Source organism: Neolamprologus multifasciatus, chromosome 6 (genome assembly GCF_963576455.1).
Source record: "Neolamprologus multifasciatus chromosome 6, fNeoMul1.2, whole genome shotgun sequence".
Taxonomy (NCBI): Eukaryota; Metazoa; Chordata; class Actinopteri; order Cichliformes; family Cichlidae; genus Neolamprologus; species Neolamprologus multifasciatus.
This window is the reverse complement of record NC_140444.1, coordinates 36,724,462-36,741,393: the sequence shown is the minus strand read 5'-3', so window position 1 is coordinate 36,741,393 and position 16,932 is coordinate 36,724,462. Positions and strand designations below refer to the sequence as shown.

At 40.1% G+C, this 16,932-nt stretch overlaps 2 protein-coding genes and 1 long non-coding RNA gene across 5 annotated transcripts in view; 2 read left to right on the top strand and 1 right to left on the bottom strand.

Annotated features, from left to right (window-relative positions):
• Window positions 1-700: 700 nt before the first annotated feature.
• Window positions 701-9,852, top strand: rrp36 (ribosomal RNA processing 36). Of its 2 annotated transcripts, none has more exons than XM_085164064.1 (8): window positions 701-808; window positions 2,907-3,254; window positions 5,233-5,365; window positions 5,451-5,517; window positions 6,901-7,005; window positions 7,156-7,233; window positions 8,910-9,027; window positions 9,390-9,852. In XM_085164064.1, exons 2-8 carry the CDS (start codon window positions 2,942-2,944, stop codon window positions 9,539-9,541), a joined length of 966 nt encoding a protein of 321 aa, XP_085020190.1. In that variant the 5' UTR covers window positions 701-808; window positions 2,907-2,941; the 3' UTR covers window positions 9,542-9,852. The 2 variants fall into 2 exon arrangements, with proteins under 2 accessions (XP_085020190.1, XP_085020191.1); XM_085164065.1 differs by having other exon boundaries at window positions 717-808; window positions 2,910-3,254.
• On the bottom strand, window positions 3,918-6,978 carry LOC146517600 (uncharacterized). The gene is made up of 2 exons (XR_014874729.1): window positions 6,861-6,978; window positions 3,918-5,560 (listed from the first exon to the last, which is right to left on the bottom strand). It is a non-coding gene; the product is annotated as an uncharacterized LOC146517600 (long non-coding RNA).
• A 1,504-nt stretch (window positions 9,853-11,356) lies between the features above and the next one.
• Window positions 11,357-16,932, top strand: part of LOC146517598 (ral GTPase-activating protein subunit beta-like) — a 29,007-nt gene continuing 23,431 nt past the window's right edge. Inside the window, exons 1-5 of one of the 2 annotated variants that reach the window (XM_085163984.1) lie at window positions 11,357-11,984; window positions 12,712-12,888; window positions 13,495-13,697; window positions 14,433-14,599; window positions 14,703-14,877. In XM_085163984.1, the coding sequence (XP_085020110.1) occupies window positions 12,733-12,888; window positions 13,495-13,697; window positions 14,433-14,599; window positions 14,703-14,877 (701 nt within the window). In that variant the 5' untranslated portion in view covers window positions 11,357-11,984; window positions 12,712-12,732. Of the gene's footprint in view, window positions 12,889-13,494; window positions 13,698-14,432; window positions 14,600-14,702; window positions 14,878-16,932 lie in introns of both variants that reach the window. The other variant, XM_085163983.1, reaches the window with a different exon arrangement.

The following is a 16,932-nucleotide window of genomic DNA, read 5'->3' as shown; positions in this document are numbered from 1 at the left end:
CAAGGTGCTTTATACTGTAAGGTAAAGACTACAATAATAGAGAGAAAACTCCAACAATCAAATGACCTCTGAGCTCCTCTTGGTGACAGTGAAAAGGATAACTCCCTTTTAAATGGAAGAAGCCTCCAGCAGAACCAGACACATTGATGGTTTGGTGGAAGTTATTATTGAAGTTAACACAGAAAGATTGGAGAGAGAATCTAAACAAATATCAGCTGTACATAACGATCTGTGGGGTGGTTGGAAATGTTTTTCCTCTAATGGTGAAAATTTTATTTGTTAATACAATTTCATTAATTTTTTTAAAGAAACTTGTTAATTCATTAGTAGGTAAGGTTAAAGGAATGCTTGGGTCAGTAGACATGTGACTCTCTGTTAGCCTGGCAAGAACCTTGAGTTTAACCTGGGTTATTCTTATTTTCTTCAGGCAGTAATGAATATTAAATGTCCTAGTTTTATGATTATTTTTTGTTTGTTTGTTTGTTTTCCATTTTATTTTGGAGCCAAGACTGAATTTGGAGGTGAGCTGAGCATGTGCCAGAAACATTTATCATGGGTTACAATTATCATTAGCTTAACACTGGTTAAATTTAGCTCTTATTTTCCTTTAACACCATTGGTGTCCTGGGCAGTAATTATATCAAACACTGAAGGTTGGTGTTTTTCGTAACAAAAATTCTCAGTGAAACTTTTAATTTGAAACAGGAAGTGTTTTGTTTAGCTTCCTGGAGTAATGGGGCTACGCTATATCGATACACGTGTGTTTGGAACTTAGGAAAAGACGACTTAACAGCGGCTCTTTATCCAGGTGTGTTGACGTTTATTTTATACGAAATACAGGAAAGAGCAGACTTAATAAGCTTGATGGATGACGTTTTCGCTTGTTTCCCCCCATGTACTAACTGTTAATCCTGCTTGTGAATGTTACACCTAACAAGCCTCCTGAAAGTAAACACTGTACACGAGATGACGCCATTTCCGTGGGTAAAATACCGATGACTGTCCTGAGAATTATTATTGTTGCTCCATATAACCCGAATCAGAGTTCAGCTCTCATCAAAGCCGAATAAATCTGCCGTAAAATCCCCATTCATGTGTTAGACAAGCTAATGCGAATACAATCCACAAGATACATTATGTATGCAATTCCCCATGCAGTTATTTGCTCTGTTAGGTAACCGTAGTCCTTATGAACCAGTGAAAACTTACATTTTAGTCCTCGGAAAGATTTGCTAGGATTAATAGAAAGTACTGATATTAATATTAGTTAGTTTTCAAGATCACATTTTCATCCAGCGGCATCGATCATTAGCTAGCACCGAGTTGCTAGTTGCTGTGTGGTGTGTGGTTATTTCCGTCAATCTGCGCTTTTAAAGTTATGCATCTTGAAAGTACAAAAACCCCAAAGAACTGGAAAAACTTTAAGAGACATTTCAGGAGCGCCCACGTTGATGTCAGGTCAGCTTTTAATAAGAAAGAAAATCCACTTGTGCCAATGGAGACAGGAGAAGCGTATTTATTAGTGTAACACATCTGATGCAAGATGGCGCACAGACCGGTGTTGTGCCAAAAAGCGATTTCCAATGTTTCCGTGTATTTTTTTTTATGTGTAATATCTTTACGTATGTTGGTAAATAGACTTCGGTAAACAGCGTTTACAAAGGGGGTTATATATATATAGAATTAAAAAATTATCTGTTGTTTCATGTATCTTTACAACTCTGTGTTATTGTACTTACATTATAACCAATCCTTTATCCCCACTTAAAATATTTTTACAGAACTATTGTAATATTTGCTGCCATTTCTGCTGTCCTCTTGGCCAACTTACTCTTACACACATTTGTAATGTTAATGAGTTTTTTTTAACTGCATAAATAAAGGTTATATAAAAGTCACGGCCAAAACCTGATTGCGGCTTCTACTTTGTTACACGAATGTTGTTTGCGGCTCAAGATGACTTTATGTCATCCATGAGGGATGCATTTGTCATATGTTTCACATATTACAGCCCAACAAGTTACTTATAACAACTTAAATACGAGCAATCCGTTTTTGGCAGACACTAGTACCTGCCTGCTCAGTGCTGCTGCGCTTGGTGGAAAGCGTCATTAGAAAGATTGAAACTCTTAGGCTACATTCACACTGCAGGTCTTAATGCTCAATTCTGATTTTTGGATCAAATCCGATATTTCTGTCTGCTCGTTCACACTACAGATAAAATGTGACAGCAAACGTGCTCTAGTGTGAACCCTCAAAGCGTCCCGCATGCGCAAAAAAAGACGTCACACACAACGCGCTCTGTTTAGACCCAGAGCAAACAATATTGTTTGACTGATGGCCTTAATATAAAGACTTGTTTCGGACTTTACGTTTCCCAATTTTGCTTTAAGTTATAAAGTTATTTACATGTGGCCTAATAATTATCCTTGTTGCTGTTTTAGAGGAGCGGTGAGTCAAAGGATAGTTGCAGATTTCTGTCAGGATCTGCAGATTATACAGTACAAATAAAATGTTCACGTTGTCTTCCCAACAGTTTCACGGGATGGCCAGGAAGTGTTCACCATGTCTTCTCCGGCGCTGATAATTGGCGTCTGTCTTGTGTCAGTGATGTAAAAGACGGATTTAAGCGACGTGACCGTTCAAACAGCAGTCGCTTTCTAAAACATCAGATATGTATCGGATTCAGTACCACATACGAAAGTGACCAGATCGGATTTGAAAATATTGGATTTGTGCCGTTCACACTGTCACACCATGATCGGATATGGGTCAAAAAAGTCGGATTTGATGCGCTTTCGCCTGCAGTGTGAACGTAGCCTAAGAACGCTTTTTTCTTTGTAGGGCTGAATAATTATGACAAACTCAGCACCACGTAAAATAGTTCATATTTGTTTTATTTCCAGTAGCTCTCTGCGTCTACTACACCTCATAAACAAAGATGAAGAAGGAGAAACAGCTGCCGAGCTCAAAGAAGAAAGGGTTGGAAAGCAGCAGCGATGAGGAGTCGTCGGATGTGGAGAGGAACTTTGCACTGATTTCTGAGAGAAAAGGGACTGAGGAGGAAGATCGGTGCTACAAAATAGGAGAGGAAAAGACTGATGAAGATGTGGAACGATCAGATAGCAGCGATGAGATGGAATCTGATAATGATGAAGAACAAGAGGGAGATGAAGAGGACTGCAACAGTGATGATGACCCAGAAGATGCTGGTGGCAGCAATGAAGTCCAAACAAAAGAAGACATCAGAAAGGGTGAGTGTGTCTGCAGCGCAAGAATATGAACGATGCCAAACTGGTGAAGCGTAACCTGCAGGTTACGTCTGCCATTTTTAAAGTGGGTATAAATGTCGTAGCAGGACAGCTAGTTAAGTTTGGGTGGTGCAGCTATAATTACAACCACGTTACCTTTAAGTGCTGACGTAAGCCCTGTTTGTGCGATTGGCCACAAAAGTGTGTTTGTATGTATGTTGTTTGTATAAAGGATATTATTCTGTTCAGTTAGGAAGTGTAAACTAGGGCTGTGCAATATGACCAAAATCTCATCCCGATATAAGAATTCCATATAAATCACAAAAATGTAACATTTTCTGTAAATTCTGTGAATCTCGACCTAACGGCTCTTTTTTGCTTCTCATCCGTAAATAATCTGCTCTTTCACCTGATTCAGTTTATTTTGAAAAGTCTCAACAGGATCTTGAGCTTTATTGTGAAAGGTTTATATGGAACATAAACAAGCGGACACACGATGGTTTTACCGTCGTTGTTGCTAACGACAACGCATAAAAACAGGCGCTTGTCCGTCCGTAGTGTGGTTATATAAAATATAAGAGAAAGAGAGAACTTTAAGAAATGAATATAACCACTACAGTGACATCAAAACGGTGAAAAAATATTGCTGTAAACAGTTTATTTTGCGACACCACGAAACAAATGATAGCGTAAAATGAAACGATAGACGTTTTTATATCGTCATCCGATATATATCGTTATATCGAACAGCCCTAGTGTAAACCATTGTGAATTTTTTAACATCATTTGTTGTTGCTGCTTTCAGTGCAGGCGAATTAACTAGCAAACACAGTGCTTTTCGTTTTGTGTTCTCACTGGCCACCACCTGTTGTGGTGCTCCTCATTTAACTGCCCTGACAAGTAGGATTTTGACCAGCATAGGGTTCCCACTAGGGCTGCACGATTTTGCATAAAATGAGAATCACGACGTTTTTGCTTAGAATTGAGATCACGATTCTCTCACGATTTTCTTTTCCAGTATAAATATTTCTTGCACTTATTAACTGCACATCAACTTCGTAACAGTTGAGACTGAACATAAAAACAATAAATAAACATAAAAACAATAAATAAACATAAAAACAACAAATGTCTCACGTTTTGTCGTTGCTACAAAATGTTGTACTGCTTGAACTTCCGTCTCCACCGTTGCTCGACACTGCGTGTATAGAGCAGGTAGTGCAACAATAGAAAAATAGTTGCGGGACGGCACTGTGTAGCGTTTGTCTAGGGTGTTGATCATTTTCCTAAATCCCTCGTTTTGCACAGTGTTGATGGAGCCATATCTTTGGTCAGGTGATAAGTGATAGCCTCCGTAATTTCTTTGTGCCTGCGGGAGTTCGACGGGTATAGGGAAGCGCTGTATGAGGTTCCCGTTATTGATGTTTGGGTGGTTGACCGGGACGGATTTTCTCCTGTCACTTTCTCGTCATCCCTGACGTGCTCTCCGTTGTTTTTTCCCTGCTAATTTTAGCAGCCAGCTTCTGTATCACGTGGTATAAGGCTCCGCCCTTGTCATTTGTTGAGCAGGAAGAGTGAGCGCTTGTTTTCATGCAGATTACGTCCCGGATCAAAATGCGGTACAATCGTCGTCGTCTTTTTTTTTTGTTTGTTTAATCGTTGTCATTTGGAAATGAGATCGCACATAAGTATGAATTGAGATCGCGATTTTCTAACGATTAATCGTGCAGCCCTAGTTCCCACCCTCATTTTCAAGTACATTTTATGACAGACACACACAAACACAGATTGTTGATTTATGTTTCTGTGCGTTTTCATATTTTTGTGTTCCAGCTGCTGTATGGTTTTTGGGGTGTTTTTTTCAAGGTTTTCCCCCCCTTTGTTTTTTTTTCTGCCACAAACCCAATATAGTGCTGAATGTATAATTGCGTGTGATAACTAATTGCAGTGTCTCCCCTTCTGTCTTCTTCAACCCTCCCAGAGCTGTCCAACATGTCATTTGAGAACATTGTAAAACTGCAGAACCAGGTGGGAACCAAAGTTTACAACACGGTCGCCTATGGCAGCAACAGGAGTCACGAGTCCAGCAAGAAGAAACGACTAAACAAGAACAGGTGAACGTTCTCAGCCTGCTCAGACAACTGTTAGACTTTCCTCATCTGAATCCTGCAGGGCTTTACGGTCTGCTTGTGATTTCAGGCCAGTGGAACTCTCAGCCAAGAAACCAGCACCATTCCTCCGACAGGTCGTCCCCGTCAAGAAACCAGTGAGTGGAGAAAATCTCCAGTGTTGAGTTCAATGCACAAGCACTCATGTGTATACAGATGGTTAGGGCTGCCACGATTAGTCGACTAGTCACGATTACGTCGACTATCAAAATCGTCGACGACTGATTTAATAGTCGACGCGTCGTTTGAAGCTTTGCAAGATCACAAAAGACGCAGGAATAACGGACTGAAAACAGAAGATGGCAGCACTGCATGTACAAGGATGCCAGCTGCCGTTAAACCCTGAAGAAGAAGAAGCTGTGTCCCAGAATTCATAGTGCAGCCCAGCTCAGTTTCCAACAATGGCGGCAGCTAGTTAGTTTTAATAATACTCTTATTATTCTTTCTGGGTCACAAAATACACGTTTAACATATTTTCAGGCGAGAATGTAGCTGTGTAAACCTCAAATATCTGCTCAGTTTATCAAGACACCACATATTTTCAAAAGCGCTCCGACGTTTTCGGAGACGTCTGTTACCCACCAGCTCGATAGCTAGCCGGGGGCTAGGCTAACTAGAGCCGTGAGAACACCGGACTCCCGGCAAATTGTTTTCAAACCCACCGCCATCTTTTGCTACTCAGGTTAAACATGATATATAAGTCACTTAGATAACTTAAAAATGTTATTGTTTGGCTTTTTTTTAGTATTTTATTTGTTCCTGAGTAAATCGGTTTGGCTGAGATTAAAGTTATAGTTTTTACACAGCTGAATAAACGTCAAGCAGACAGCTGATTATCAGAAGTGTGAGATGCTCGAGAATTTACTCCGGTGTCCTGTTATATTTTAGATAGTAAGGAGCAGACGGCTGAGTTTATTAAACTTCACCGAAACAATCTGCAAATTTCATTAAAATTTAATAAACTATCATCTTGTCTTTATTTTTAGTTAGCACATACCTGAAACACTTAACCTCCTAAGACCCGAACTCTTCCTGAACATGCATTTTTAATTTCTCTTTGATATTTGGGCATATTGGGGCCTGATGAATGTAAAAACAAAGAATTACCAGATTATTTTTTACCTTATTTTTGTTTCTAAGAAAAATTAGAGCCACAAATGAGGATATTCATTTAAAATTTTGATAGAACAGAGGCAGTATAATGTCCTCATAAGTGGATATCAGGCCCTTGTAGAGCAAAATTGAGTATTTTGGTCTAAATAACCCAAAATGTGATGTCCACATATGTGGACGGCAGGTCCTAGGAGGTTAAAGCTGTAAGCTAATGATAGTTATATAAGAGCAGATGCTGCTGGTGCAATAAGCTGTACGTTTTACGTCCAATGGATGATGATCTGATTAGTCGACTAATCGCAAAAATAATCGTTTGTGGCAGCCCTACAGATGGTATATACAGATTTGTTTTTTGTTCTGTCCTCCAGACGCTGAGAGATCCTCGATTTGATGACTTGTCTGGAGAATACAAACCAGAGATCTTTGAGAAGACATATAAGTTCATTAATGACATCCGACACAAAGAGAAGGAGGTGAGAAAATGAACGACAATGTGCTGAATGGAAACAAAAAAGACATTTTTAACTGTAGGCTGAAGAATCTAAGATGATAACAGTTGTAAAACGTGTTTGTTTCAGTTAGTGTGAGAAGAGTAACAGTGGCACCATTTTTGTTATTTGCAGATTGTTCAGAAAAAGCTGAAGAGAATAAAGAAAAACAGCCAGAAGAAGGAGAAACTGCAGTTCCTTTTGAAGAGGATGGTGAGTCTTTGCTGCCTTTCATTCACTTTTAATTATTCAGTTTGTTCGTTTTTATCAAGAAAAACTAGAAACGCATTAATAGTTTTACAATTTAAGCATCTTCCTGGAAAACCATTTCAGTTTGTTGATTTATGAAATCATAGAAGAGAATAGAGTAGAATAGATCTTTATTGTCACTGTTACAAGAACAGTGACACACAGTTTGGCATCTCTCCGTTAGCAGCGTGTAGAATAAGAAAAAAAGAGAAGCCAAAAAATAGACTTATAGAGCTAACGACACACAGGGAATATACATCGTAACATAAGTTTCTGCCAGATATGTACCAGTTATATGTACCATGCAAAGGAGCAGGTGCAATATAAGGAGCGTGCATCATCAACCTCTTGTTGCTACAGACCTCTTAAAGGGCTGCACCAGCAACCAATCTATTGCTTGTAGTTGGCAAACAGCATTTTCAGCAGTATGTGTAAAAGTACTTTGCAATTTAAAAAAATAAAAACAAAACCGCTGCAGCAGTAACCGTGGTTACTAGCTGCCACACGCAAGCGAGAGCACATTTCTCCCACACTGGCATCCTTACACTGGCTGTCAGTTAGTTTTCGAATTGATTTTAAGATTTTATTCATTTTTGTATGTTGCAGAGGTTAGCACCCTCATACTCCTGCAAGATCACTGTGTGCAGATCAAATGCTCCTAGCTGCCCTGAGGTCAAGATTAAAGCACAGAGGAGACCTCTGTTTGCTGTGACTGCTCCTAAATCGTAGAACAAACGTCCCCTTCATTTCAAGACCTCCTCGACATTGGACACTTTCAAAACCTGAAATCTGAAAACCCACTTTTATTCCTTGCCTTTTAACTCAGAGTGAGTTTGCATTACTTTGGTCTTATTTCTTACCCAGATCTTGGTAAATGGTCTGCATTTGTATAGCGCTTTTACTTGGTCCTAAGGACCCCAAAGCGCTTTAGACTATACACAATCATCCACCCATTCACACACACATTCACACACTGGTGATGGCAGCTACATTGTAGCCACAGCCACCCTGGGGCGCACTGACAGAGGCGAGGCTGCCGGACACTTGCGCCACCAGGCCCTCTGACCACCACCAGTAGGCAACGGGTGAAGTGTCTTGCCCAAGGACACAACGACTGAAACTGTCGGAGCCGGCAACCTTCCGATTACAAGATGAACGCCCAACTCTTGAGCCACGATCGCCCCACAGATCTTCTCATTTTATTCTTCTTCCTTAAATTTGTATCATGTCTTCCTATGTTTTATCTCTTTTGTCTTAAATGTACAGCACCTTGGTCAACAGTTGTTGTTTCAAATGTGCTATATAAATAAATTTGACTTTACATGTTATAGTAATGCATTGCATGAGGTCATCAAACATCAAATGGGCCAGTGCAGCATCAATATTCTGTTTGATATTCAGTTCTCCAGGCTCTCTTTCAGTTTTTCTTTAAACATTTGCTGCTTTTTTCAGTGATTTTCACTCCAGTCTGTGTAACTGGCGATTTTCAGGGGTGTGTGTTTTGTTCTTTGTATAGGTTATAGTGTGTGTGTGTGTGTGTGTGTGTGTGTGTGCGGCAGCAACATTAATGGAAACAATTACAATTACTTTGCATGGTTCTATTCGGAGGTCTTTTTAATGTCAAATTTGACTTTGTGCAGGAAAACCAAGACCAAGCAAGGAAGAGCAAAGAGCAGCAGAGAGAGAGAGAGCTGCAGTTCAAGAGACAGCAGAGAGAGAGAGCCAGCGAGGGTGGAAAACCATTCTTCTTCAAGAAATGTAAGAAGATCATCAATAGATCTCGGAATGCTTATTTTCAATGTGACATCTATTGATTCACTAAGTATTTGGCCCCAGCGTTCCAAAACGACATCTTGAGTTCCTGATGCAATCCTTCCCATTTATTCACACTTGGGACTGACATTAGGAATACACTGACCTGTGGTCCCAACTGTGACTTAGACTATTTCCTTATGGATTATTAAAGTATTCTGATTCTGATTTAAGATAATCATGAAAAAAGAAACGTTGATAAGAATTGATTTTATTTTTTTGCATTTCTGTAAAAAATAAACAGTGACAGTATCTGTGAAGGTAGTGGAAGTTTTAATAACTGTTCTTTCAATTATTCTTGCTTCTAGCTGACATGAAAAAGCTGCAGCTGGCTGAAAAATACCAAGAGCTGAAGAAGAGCAGCAAACTGGACAACTTCCTGAGCAAGAAGAGGAAGAGGAACGCCATGAAGGACCGCAGAAAGCTGCCCAAACAGCTGCAGAGCAAGAAGGCTGTCTAAGGCGTCAAGTGTCATTAAAAACTGTCAAATCATTTAAAAGATTCTTCTGATAGAAAACCCTTCATGCATCAGTCTGGCAGGCATCCCCAGGGCCTAAACAAGCTGGAGCTGAGCGTCTCAGCTGGCGAAGCTGATGGGGACTCTGACTCAGTCGCTATTATTTGATGCTTTCAGTGCATTTATGTTCAGATATCTGAACTTTCTTTCATCCATTGATACTTGAGCTATCAAACGCAGGACATTGTGTCATTGTGTCAAATCTATAAAACACGTACTTGTTAATAATCAATAAAGTGATGTATTTAAGTGTCTTTGATCTTCATTTGTTCATTGTTTAGTAGAAAGTGCTTTTTAACATGAACAATGTCCTTTTCCTGCACTCTAATAGCCTTTTTTATGCAGTGAAAAAATCATGCGTTTCGCTGCATCATGGTTCAATTAGGGACGAGAACTGATACTTGCAGTACCCATTGACTTCAGAATTCTTAAAACAACTGTATTTTATATGTATGTGAGTACAGTAGGTCGTATATGTTCTGAGTAGGGTTAACCGTTTGGCTAGATACTCATTTGCAATAATGCCAACTCTGCTTCCAGCTGCCAAACAAGTTGGCAGGACACTGGTGCACACAGTTACACATACGGATCAATTCAATTCAATTCAATTTTATTTATATAGCGCCAAATCACAACAAAAGTCGCATCAAGGCGCTTCATAGATACAGAGAAAAACCCAACAATCATATGACCCCCTATGAATAAGCACTTTGGCGACAGTGGGAAGGAAAAACTCCCTTTTAACAGGAAGAAACCTCCGGCAGAACCAGGCTCAGGGAGGGGCGGGGCCATCTGCTGCGACCGGTTGGGGTGAGAGAAGGAAGACAGGATAAAAGACATGCTGTGGAATCAGTATTTAAGGTTTGACCCTCATCATCCACTGGAGCAGAAACTGGGTGTCATCAGGACGCTACAACACAGAGCGAACTCATCCCAACAGACACAATGACCAGGGAAGCAGAAGAACATCACATCAAGAAGGCCCTGATTAAATGTAGCTATCCCAGCTGGACTTTTGTCAAAGCTGGAAAGGCACCAAAGAAAGCTCCAGCCGATCCAGGAAAAAAGGACAACCACTGCCTAAGCGAAAACCCTTAGTGATCCCTTATGTCTCATAAGTATTGGAACAGCTGAGACCCATTTTCTGTCTCTGCAGCTTTTAAACTCCAAAACACGCTGCGCCAAAGATCGGGTCCCTCCACACAAATAGAGTTATATATTGTCGACCATTAAGTGCCTGGAGAATTGCTGTGATTTTATACCTCTATTATATAACTGTACAATAGCAACCAGCATTCCTACCCCTTACTCAAAGTGCAATACAACCAATCACATCACACTTTATACTGCACTGATCCTACTCCTTACACTGTACCTGTAGATATTTCTATATATTTTGTTTCTGTATATAATGTGTGCATTACCTCTTACACGTATTTTTATCTTTATTTATCTCATTCTCCTATCCAAAGAATGTTGAATTTATCTACTGCTGCAAATGCAGAGATGCCAAACTATGTTTCATTGTTCTGGTAACAATGACAATAAAGAGGTGGCACAAAACAGAAGAGCTAACATCAGGCCAGGACTCCACAATCTATTTACACCTACAGGCCAGTGGACACTCTTTCAACGTCATAATTGAAAGAGGAGGAGGCCATTAATGTGAAAAGGGAAAGACCATCTCTGAATCGTGGAGGGGGACTAAGGGTACATCTTTCACCATCTTACAATGCTGTGATTGCAGCCATTGCAACTGACCTCACAGCTCATTGTTCATTCAGCAGCGCTAGTTTCAGTCTTTGTGAAAAGGTACTGTTTATAAGGTTGGGGAAACCTGCAGTCAGTTGAGACTTGGATGAGTGACTAAATGTCTCTCCCACTGAAAACGCTACGACCAGATGAACAGAATCAACTTTTTGGAATTTCCTTACCTGGATGATTGAGCATCAAGATGTTCTTAGGGAACATTTTGAGCAACCAACTACTGCTGAGAGCAGCATCTGAATGAATAGCAGTAGATAATTACTGGTTTGGACTCTAACACATGGAGCTTTTTCAGTAAAACAAACAGAGTCGTTACATGACACCAACCTATCGGGAAGGTCCTACATGTTGATACTAAACCCATCTGTTTAATGTAAGCTAAAAACTGTCTCTGTGCTTTGCTGCAGTCTGGCAATAACAGCTCGAGAGGTACACCTCTAGTTAAACCGGTTCTGACTGAAATGTCACATTTCCTAACTGACCCTGAAGGCAGCAGCAGAAGGTGACTTGAAGCTTAAAGTTTTGCCTTAGAGTAACTGATTTGATTTCACTGTTGGTGTCAGCAGGTGGTAGCGCAGAATTTCACTTGCAAACCATTCAGCTGGACTCACCTGTGCAGGTATGATGCTTGAGTTTAATGTGGAATCTGCTTTAGAAATGTTGAACTGTCTTGTAATCAGTATTTCATTTCTCTGGAAGTATATTTACTGCAGTACTATTTCAATACAAGCTGGACTTATTTATTTACTTTTATTTAAACACCCTGATCTTAGCGATCAAATGTCTTCCAACAGCACATCTTATTCTTCAATTTACTTTGTGTCCTTCACTTTCTTTTATTATCTGCTTTTCTCTCTCCATCTAACCACTGTCTATTCTTCTTAAGAGAAGGACTGCATATGGACACTGTGAAGAGATATTTTCAAATTAGATGAACTCAAAATAACAAACAACCACTTTATCCTGTATCAGTTGAATTTATAGATTGTATAATAAATCGTATTGTACGGTATTACATTAACCTCAGACTGCATTAGCATAATTGTACATTATAATAGTTAATTTTATCTGTGAGCTGAATACTTTCAGGCTCACATGTTAGAGATTCATGTTGCAATTCAGTTGTCAGTGTAAATGTGTTAAACTGACAACAAGGCATCAACAATGAAAGATTTTCCAACTTCATGTGAACTTGACTGCAGAATAAACATGTACACAAAGTGCAAAAAGGGAAGATTACAGCTGCTGATATCTGTTTAATGTAGCTGCAGTTACACTTTAACTGCCATGCCAAGGGCCTGTTAAGCAGTTCACACAATAAGAAACTCTGCATGTCTGTTATGCAGTTGAGCTCTGAATTTCCAACCATGGACCAATCACTGTCTGGTGGGCGGGGTCAAGTGAGCGTGCTCAGCTGTTTCCCGCCTTCTGTAGGCAGAGATATTGCTGTTGCTGTGGTGAAACCCCTGGGAGCTGGCCTTGGAAACCCTGGCACCCGTAGCTTGCTATGCACAGACAAACAGGTGAGTGTGACCTCTAACTAAAGCCAAACACACAGTGGGGGTAGACAACACAGCAGGAAGTGAAGAATGACTTGAAGCCCAGACCAGTTTACTGCAAAGCAAGTTGGATACAGTCAGACCCTGTTACCAAGAATGTGGAGGGGCTGTGCAAAATATTAATAAACAGAGAATGTAGCCTTTTACCAATCATTAAAACCTAGATACAAAGGCCTCCTTTGATGTATTTTTTTGTTTAATAATTCACCAAATATTTTCAGTGGATGACAGGTCTGGACTTCTTTTTCTGTTTGGCATGTAAATTTTCCTTGAAACATAAGTCGTATCTATGACAGTATATGTAACCTCCAAACCTCTGTACAGCTCTCTTAGCTTTACTGGAGTACTCATGAGGTGACTGTTATTGTGATTTAACCCACATAAATAAAACTGAATGTAACAAGTTTATTTACTTGTGCAGGTAACACAAACCACATCATAAAAATACAAAAGAAACATCTGAATCTTAATCTCAATCCTAATCACTGAGGACAGAAACATAATAATAATAATAATAATAATAATAATAATAATAATAATAATAATAATAATAATAATCTGAATATGCAGGTAAAGTGGACAATGGAGGTCTTGTGTTATGGCCTCACTCTCCCACTAGAAGGAGATACCGTCAAACTCTGCGTTGACATCTACACTGATTGGCTAATGGCCTTGGTTTCCCCAAGAGACTCCACTCCTCCACCAATCAGCAGAGACCCCAACCTGTATGTCCAGAAGATCCTCCGACACCTGTTCAATCTGTTCTTGCCCAGGTAGACAATCTAGACCTGATTACCCTGATTTACTGATCCCATACAGGGATCCACTAAGGAACCATTGACCTTTAAGGACCTTGTTAGTTTTGATGTTTTTTGATGCAACTCAGCCCTTCTTTGAATTAAGCCATATATTATATTCATGTTGTTATAACAACATACGTGTTAACAGTTATCAATACTTATTTTACTGGCTGATGAGTATCGGTCAGGTCAGATTGATGTAGTTGACGTTTCTTCTGCCTTATGTTGCACAAAGCTGTTCTATTTAGTGACACCTACCAGACCAAAACCAGTTGAGACAGTGATTAAAGATAAAATTCTTCTATTAATCATATTGTGGCTCAAGAGTTGTCAGTTCGTCTTGTAATCGGAAGGTTGCCGGTTCAAGCCCCAGTTTCGGTCATTGTGTCCTTGGGCAAGACACTTCACCTACCGCCTACTGGTGATGGTCAGAGGGGCCGATGGCACAATATGGCAGCCTCGCTTCTGTCAGTCTGCCCCGGGGTGACTGTGGCTACAACTGTAGCTGCCTCCACCAGTGTGTGAATGCGAGAGTGAATGAATAGTGGAATTGTAAAGTGCTTTGAGGTTCTCGAAAAGCGCTATATAAATGCAATCCATTATTATTATATCCAACGACTAGCCATTAGTGTGGTGTCATGCAGATCAATGTGGTTGTACTTGTTACTGTTTTCTTCTGAACTCTTCTCTTCTTGACTCTCCACTCAGGTCTGACCAGGTAAATCTGGTCTACCTGTCTCTCTATCAGCAGGTTCTGTGTGCTGTCCAAGTACTGGCTAAAGAGAGTACCATGATGAGCAGAGACACCTGGGAGACTCTGTTGCACTTCTTGCTTCGCATCAACCATGCCATGCTGTCTCCAGCAACTGCTGCAGGTGATAGTTATCCTAACCCCCTGTATCTTTACTTGTCTCTCCTGTCCATGTCTCCTGTCTGTGTCTCACCGGTCTTTCTTCACCTGTCCTTGTATTTCTGTAGGTGGTGTATCAGACATGTTGATGGCAGTGCTTCTTGAAGTGTGGCTGCTGTCTTGCTCTCGATGTTTTCCATCTCGCTCACTATGGCAGACATGCAGACAGATGTTGAGCAGCTGGAGACATCAGCCTGCAGTTGTGGAACAGTGGTGCAGAGTTGTTGCAGCCTTAACTTCCAGGTTCAGAAACATCACAAACTGTGACTGAGTTCTGTCCAGCAGCAGCCACAAAATACTCATGGGGAGATGTTTTTATTGTTGTTGTTGGGGAACTATATTGTTTGTTTGTTGGATTATTGGTGCTATGTTGTTACTATCTACTAGATAGATGGATGGATGGATGGATGGATAGATAGATAGATAGATGGATGGATGGATGGATAGATGGATGGATGGATGGATGGATGGATGGATGGATGGATAGATAGATAGATAGATAGATAGATAGATAGATAGATAGATGGATGGATGGATGGATGGATGGATGGATAGATGGATGGATGGATGGATAGATAGATAGATAGATAGATAGATAGATAGATAGATAGATGGATGGATAGATAGATAGATAGATAGATAGATAGATAGATAGATAGATAGATGGATGGATGGATGGATGGATGGATAGATGGATGGATGGATGGATGGATAGATGGATGGATGGATGGATGGATGGATGGATGGATGGATGGATAGATAGATAGATAGATAGATAGATAGATGGATGGATAGATAGATAGATAGATAGATAGATAGATAGATAGATAGATAGCTAGATAGATGGATGGATGGATGGATGGATGGATGGATGGATGGATGGATGGATGGATGGCTAGATAGATAGATAGATGGATGGATGGATAGATGGATAGATGGATAGATAGATGGATGGATGGATAGATGGATGGATGATAGATAGATGGATAGATAGATAGACGCTACCCCAACAGAGGTCGATTATCTTGTTAATAATTTCACCTCCTCACTACGTACGACTCTGGATACTGTAGCTCCAGTGAAAACTAAGGTCTCTAATCAGAAGTACCTGACCCCGTGGTATAATTCTCAAACACGTACCCTAAAGCAGATGACTCGTAATCTGGAGAGGAAATGGCGTGTCACAAATTTAGAGGATCATCATTTAGCCTGGAGAAATAGTTTGTTGCTTTATAAGAAAGCCCTCCGCGAAGCCAGAACAGCTTACTACTCATCACTGATTGAAGAAAATAAGAACAACCCCAGGTTTCTCTTCAGCACTGTAGCCAGGCTGACAAAAAGTCAGAGCTCTGTTGAGCCAACCATCCCTTTAACGTTAACTAGTGATGACTTCATGAACTTCTTCACAAATAAAATTTTTATCATTAGAGAAAAAATTACCAATAATCATCCCACAGATGTAATATTATCTACAGCTACTCTTAGTTCCATTGATGTTAAGTTAGACTCTTTTTTTCCAATCGATCTTTCTGAGTTAACTTCAATAATTACTTCCTCCAAACCATCAACGTGTCTTTTAGACCCCATTCCTACAAAACTGCTCAAAGAAGTCCTGCCATTGATTAATTCTTCGATCTTATATATGATCAACCTATCTCTAATAATCGGCTATGTACCACAGGCCTTCAAGGTGGCTGCAGTTAAACCTTTACTCAAAAAGCCATCTCTAGACCCAGCAGTCTTAGCTAATTATAGGCCAATCTCCAACCTTCCTTTCATATCAAAAATCCTTGAAAGAGTAGTTGTCAAACAGCTAACAGATCATCTGCAGAGGAATGGTTTATTTGAAGAGTTTCAGTCAGGTTTCAGAGTTCATCACAGCACAGAAACAGCTTTAGTGAAGGTTACAAATTATCTTCTTATGGCCTCTGACAGTGGACTCATCTCTGTGCTTGTCCTTCTTGACCTTAGTGCAGCATTCGATACTGTTGACCATAATATTCTATTAGAGCGATTAGAACATGCTGTAGGTATTACAGGTATTGCACTGCAGTGGTTTGTATCATATCTATCTAATAGACTCCAATTTGTGCATGTAAATGGAGAGTCCTCTTCACACACTGAGGTTAATTATGGAGTTCCACAGGGTTCGGTGCTAGGACCAATTCTGTTTACATTATACATGCTTCCCCTAGGCAGCATCATTAGAAGACATAGCATACATTTTCACTGCTATGCAGATGACACCCAGCTCTATCTGTCCATGAAGCCAGATAACACACACCAATTAGTTAAACT

What these genes read in the sequence shown, in the direction of transcription:
- rrp36 (XM_085164064.1), top strand. Translation starts at nt 2,942, where the DNA reads ATGAAGAAGGAGAAACAGCTGCCGAGCTCAAAGAAGAAAGGGTTGGAA. An exon ending in AAACGACTAAACAAGAACAG is followed by an intron (nt 5,366 to 5,450) that starts GTGAACGTTCTC and finishes TTGTGATTTCAG; the next exon opens with GCCAGTGGAACTCTCAGCCA. An exon ending in TCGTCCCCGTCAAGAAACCA is followed by an intron (nt 5,518 to 6,900) that starts GTGAGTGGAGAA and finishes TCTGTCCTCCAG; the next exon opens with ACGCTGAGAGATCCTCGATT.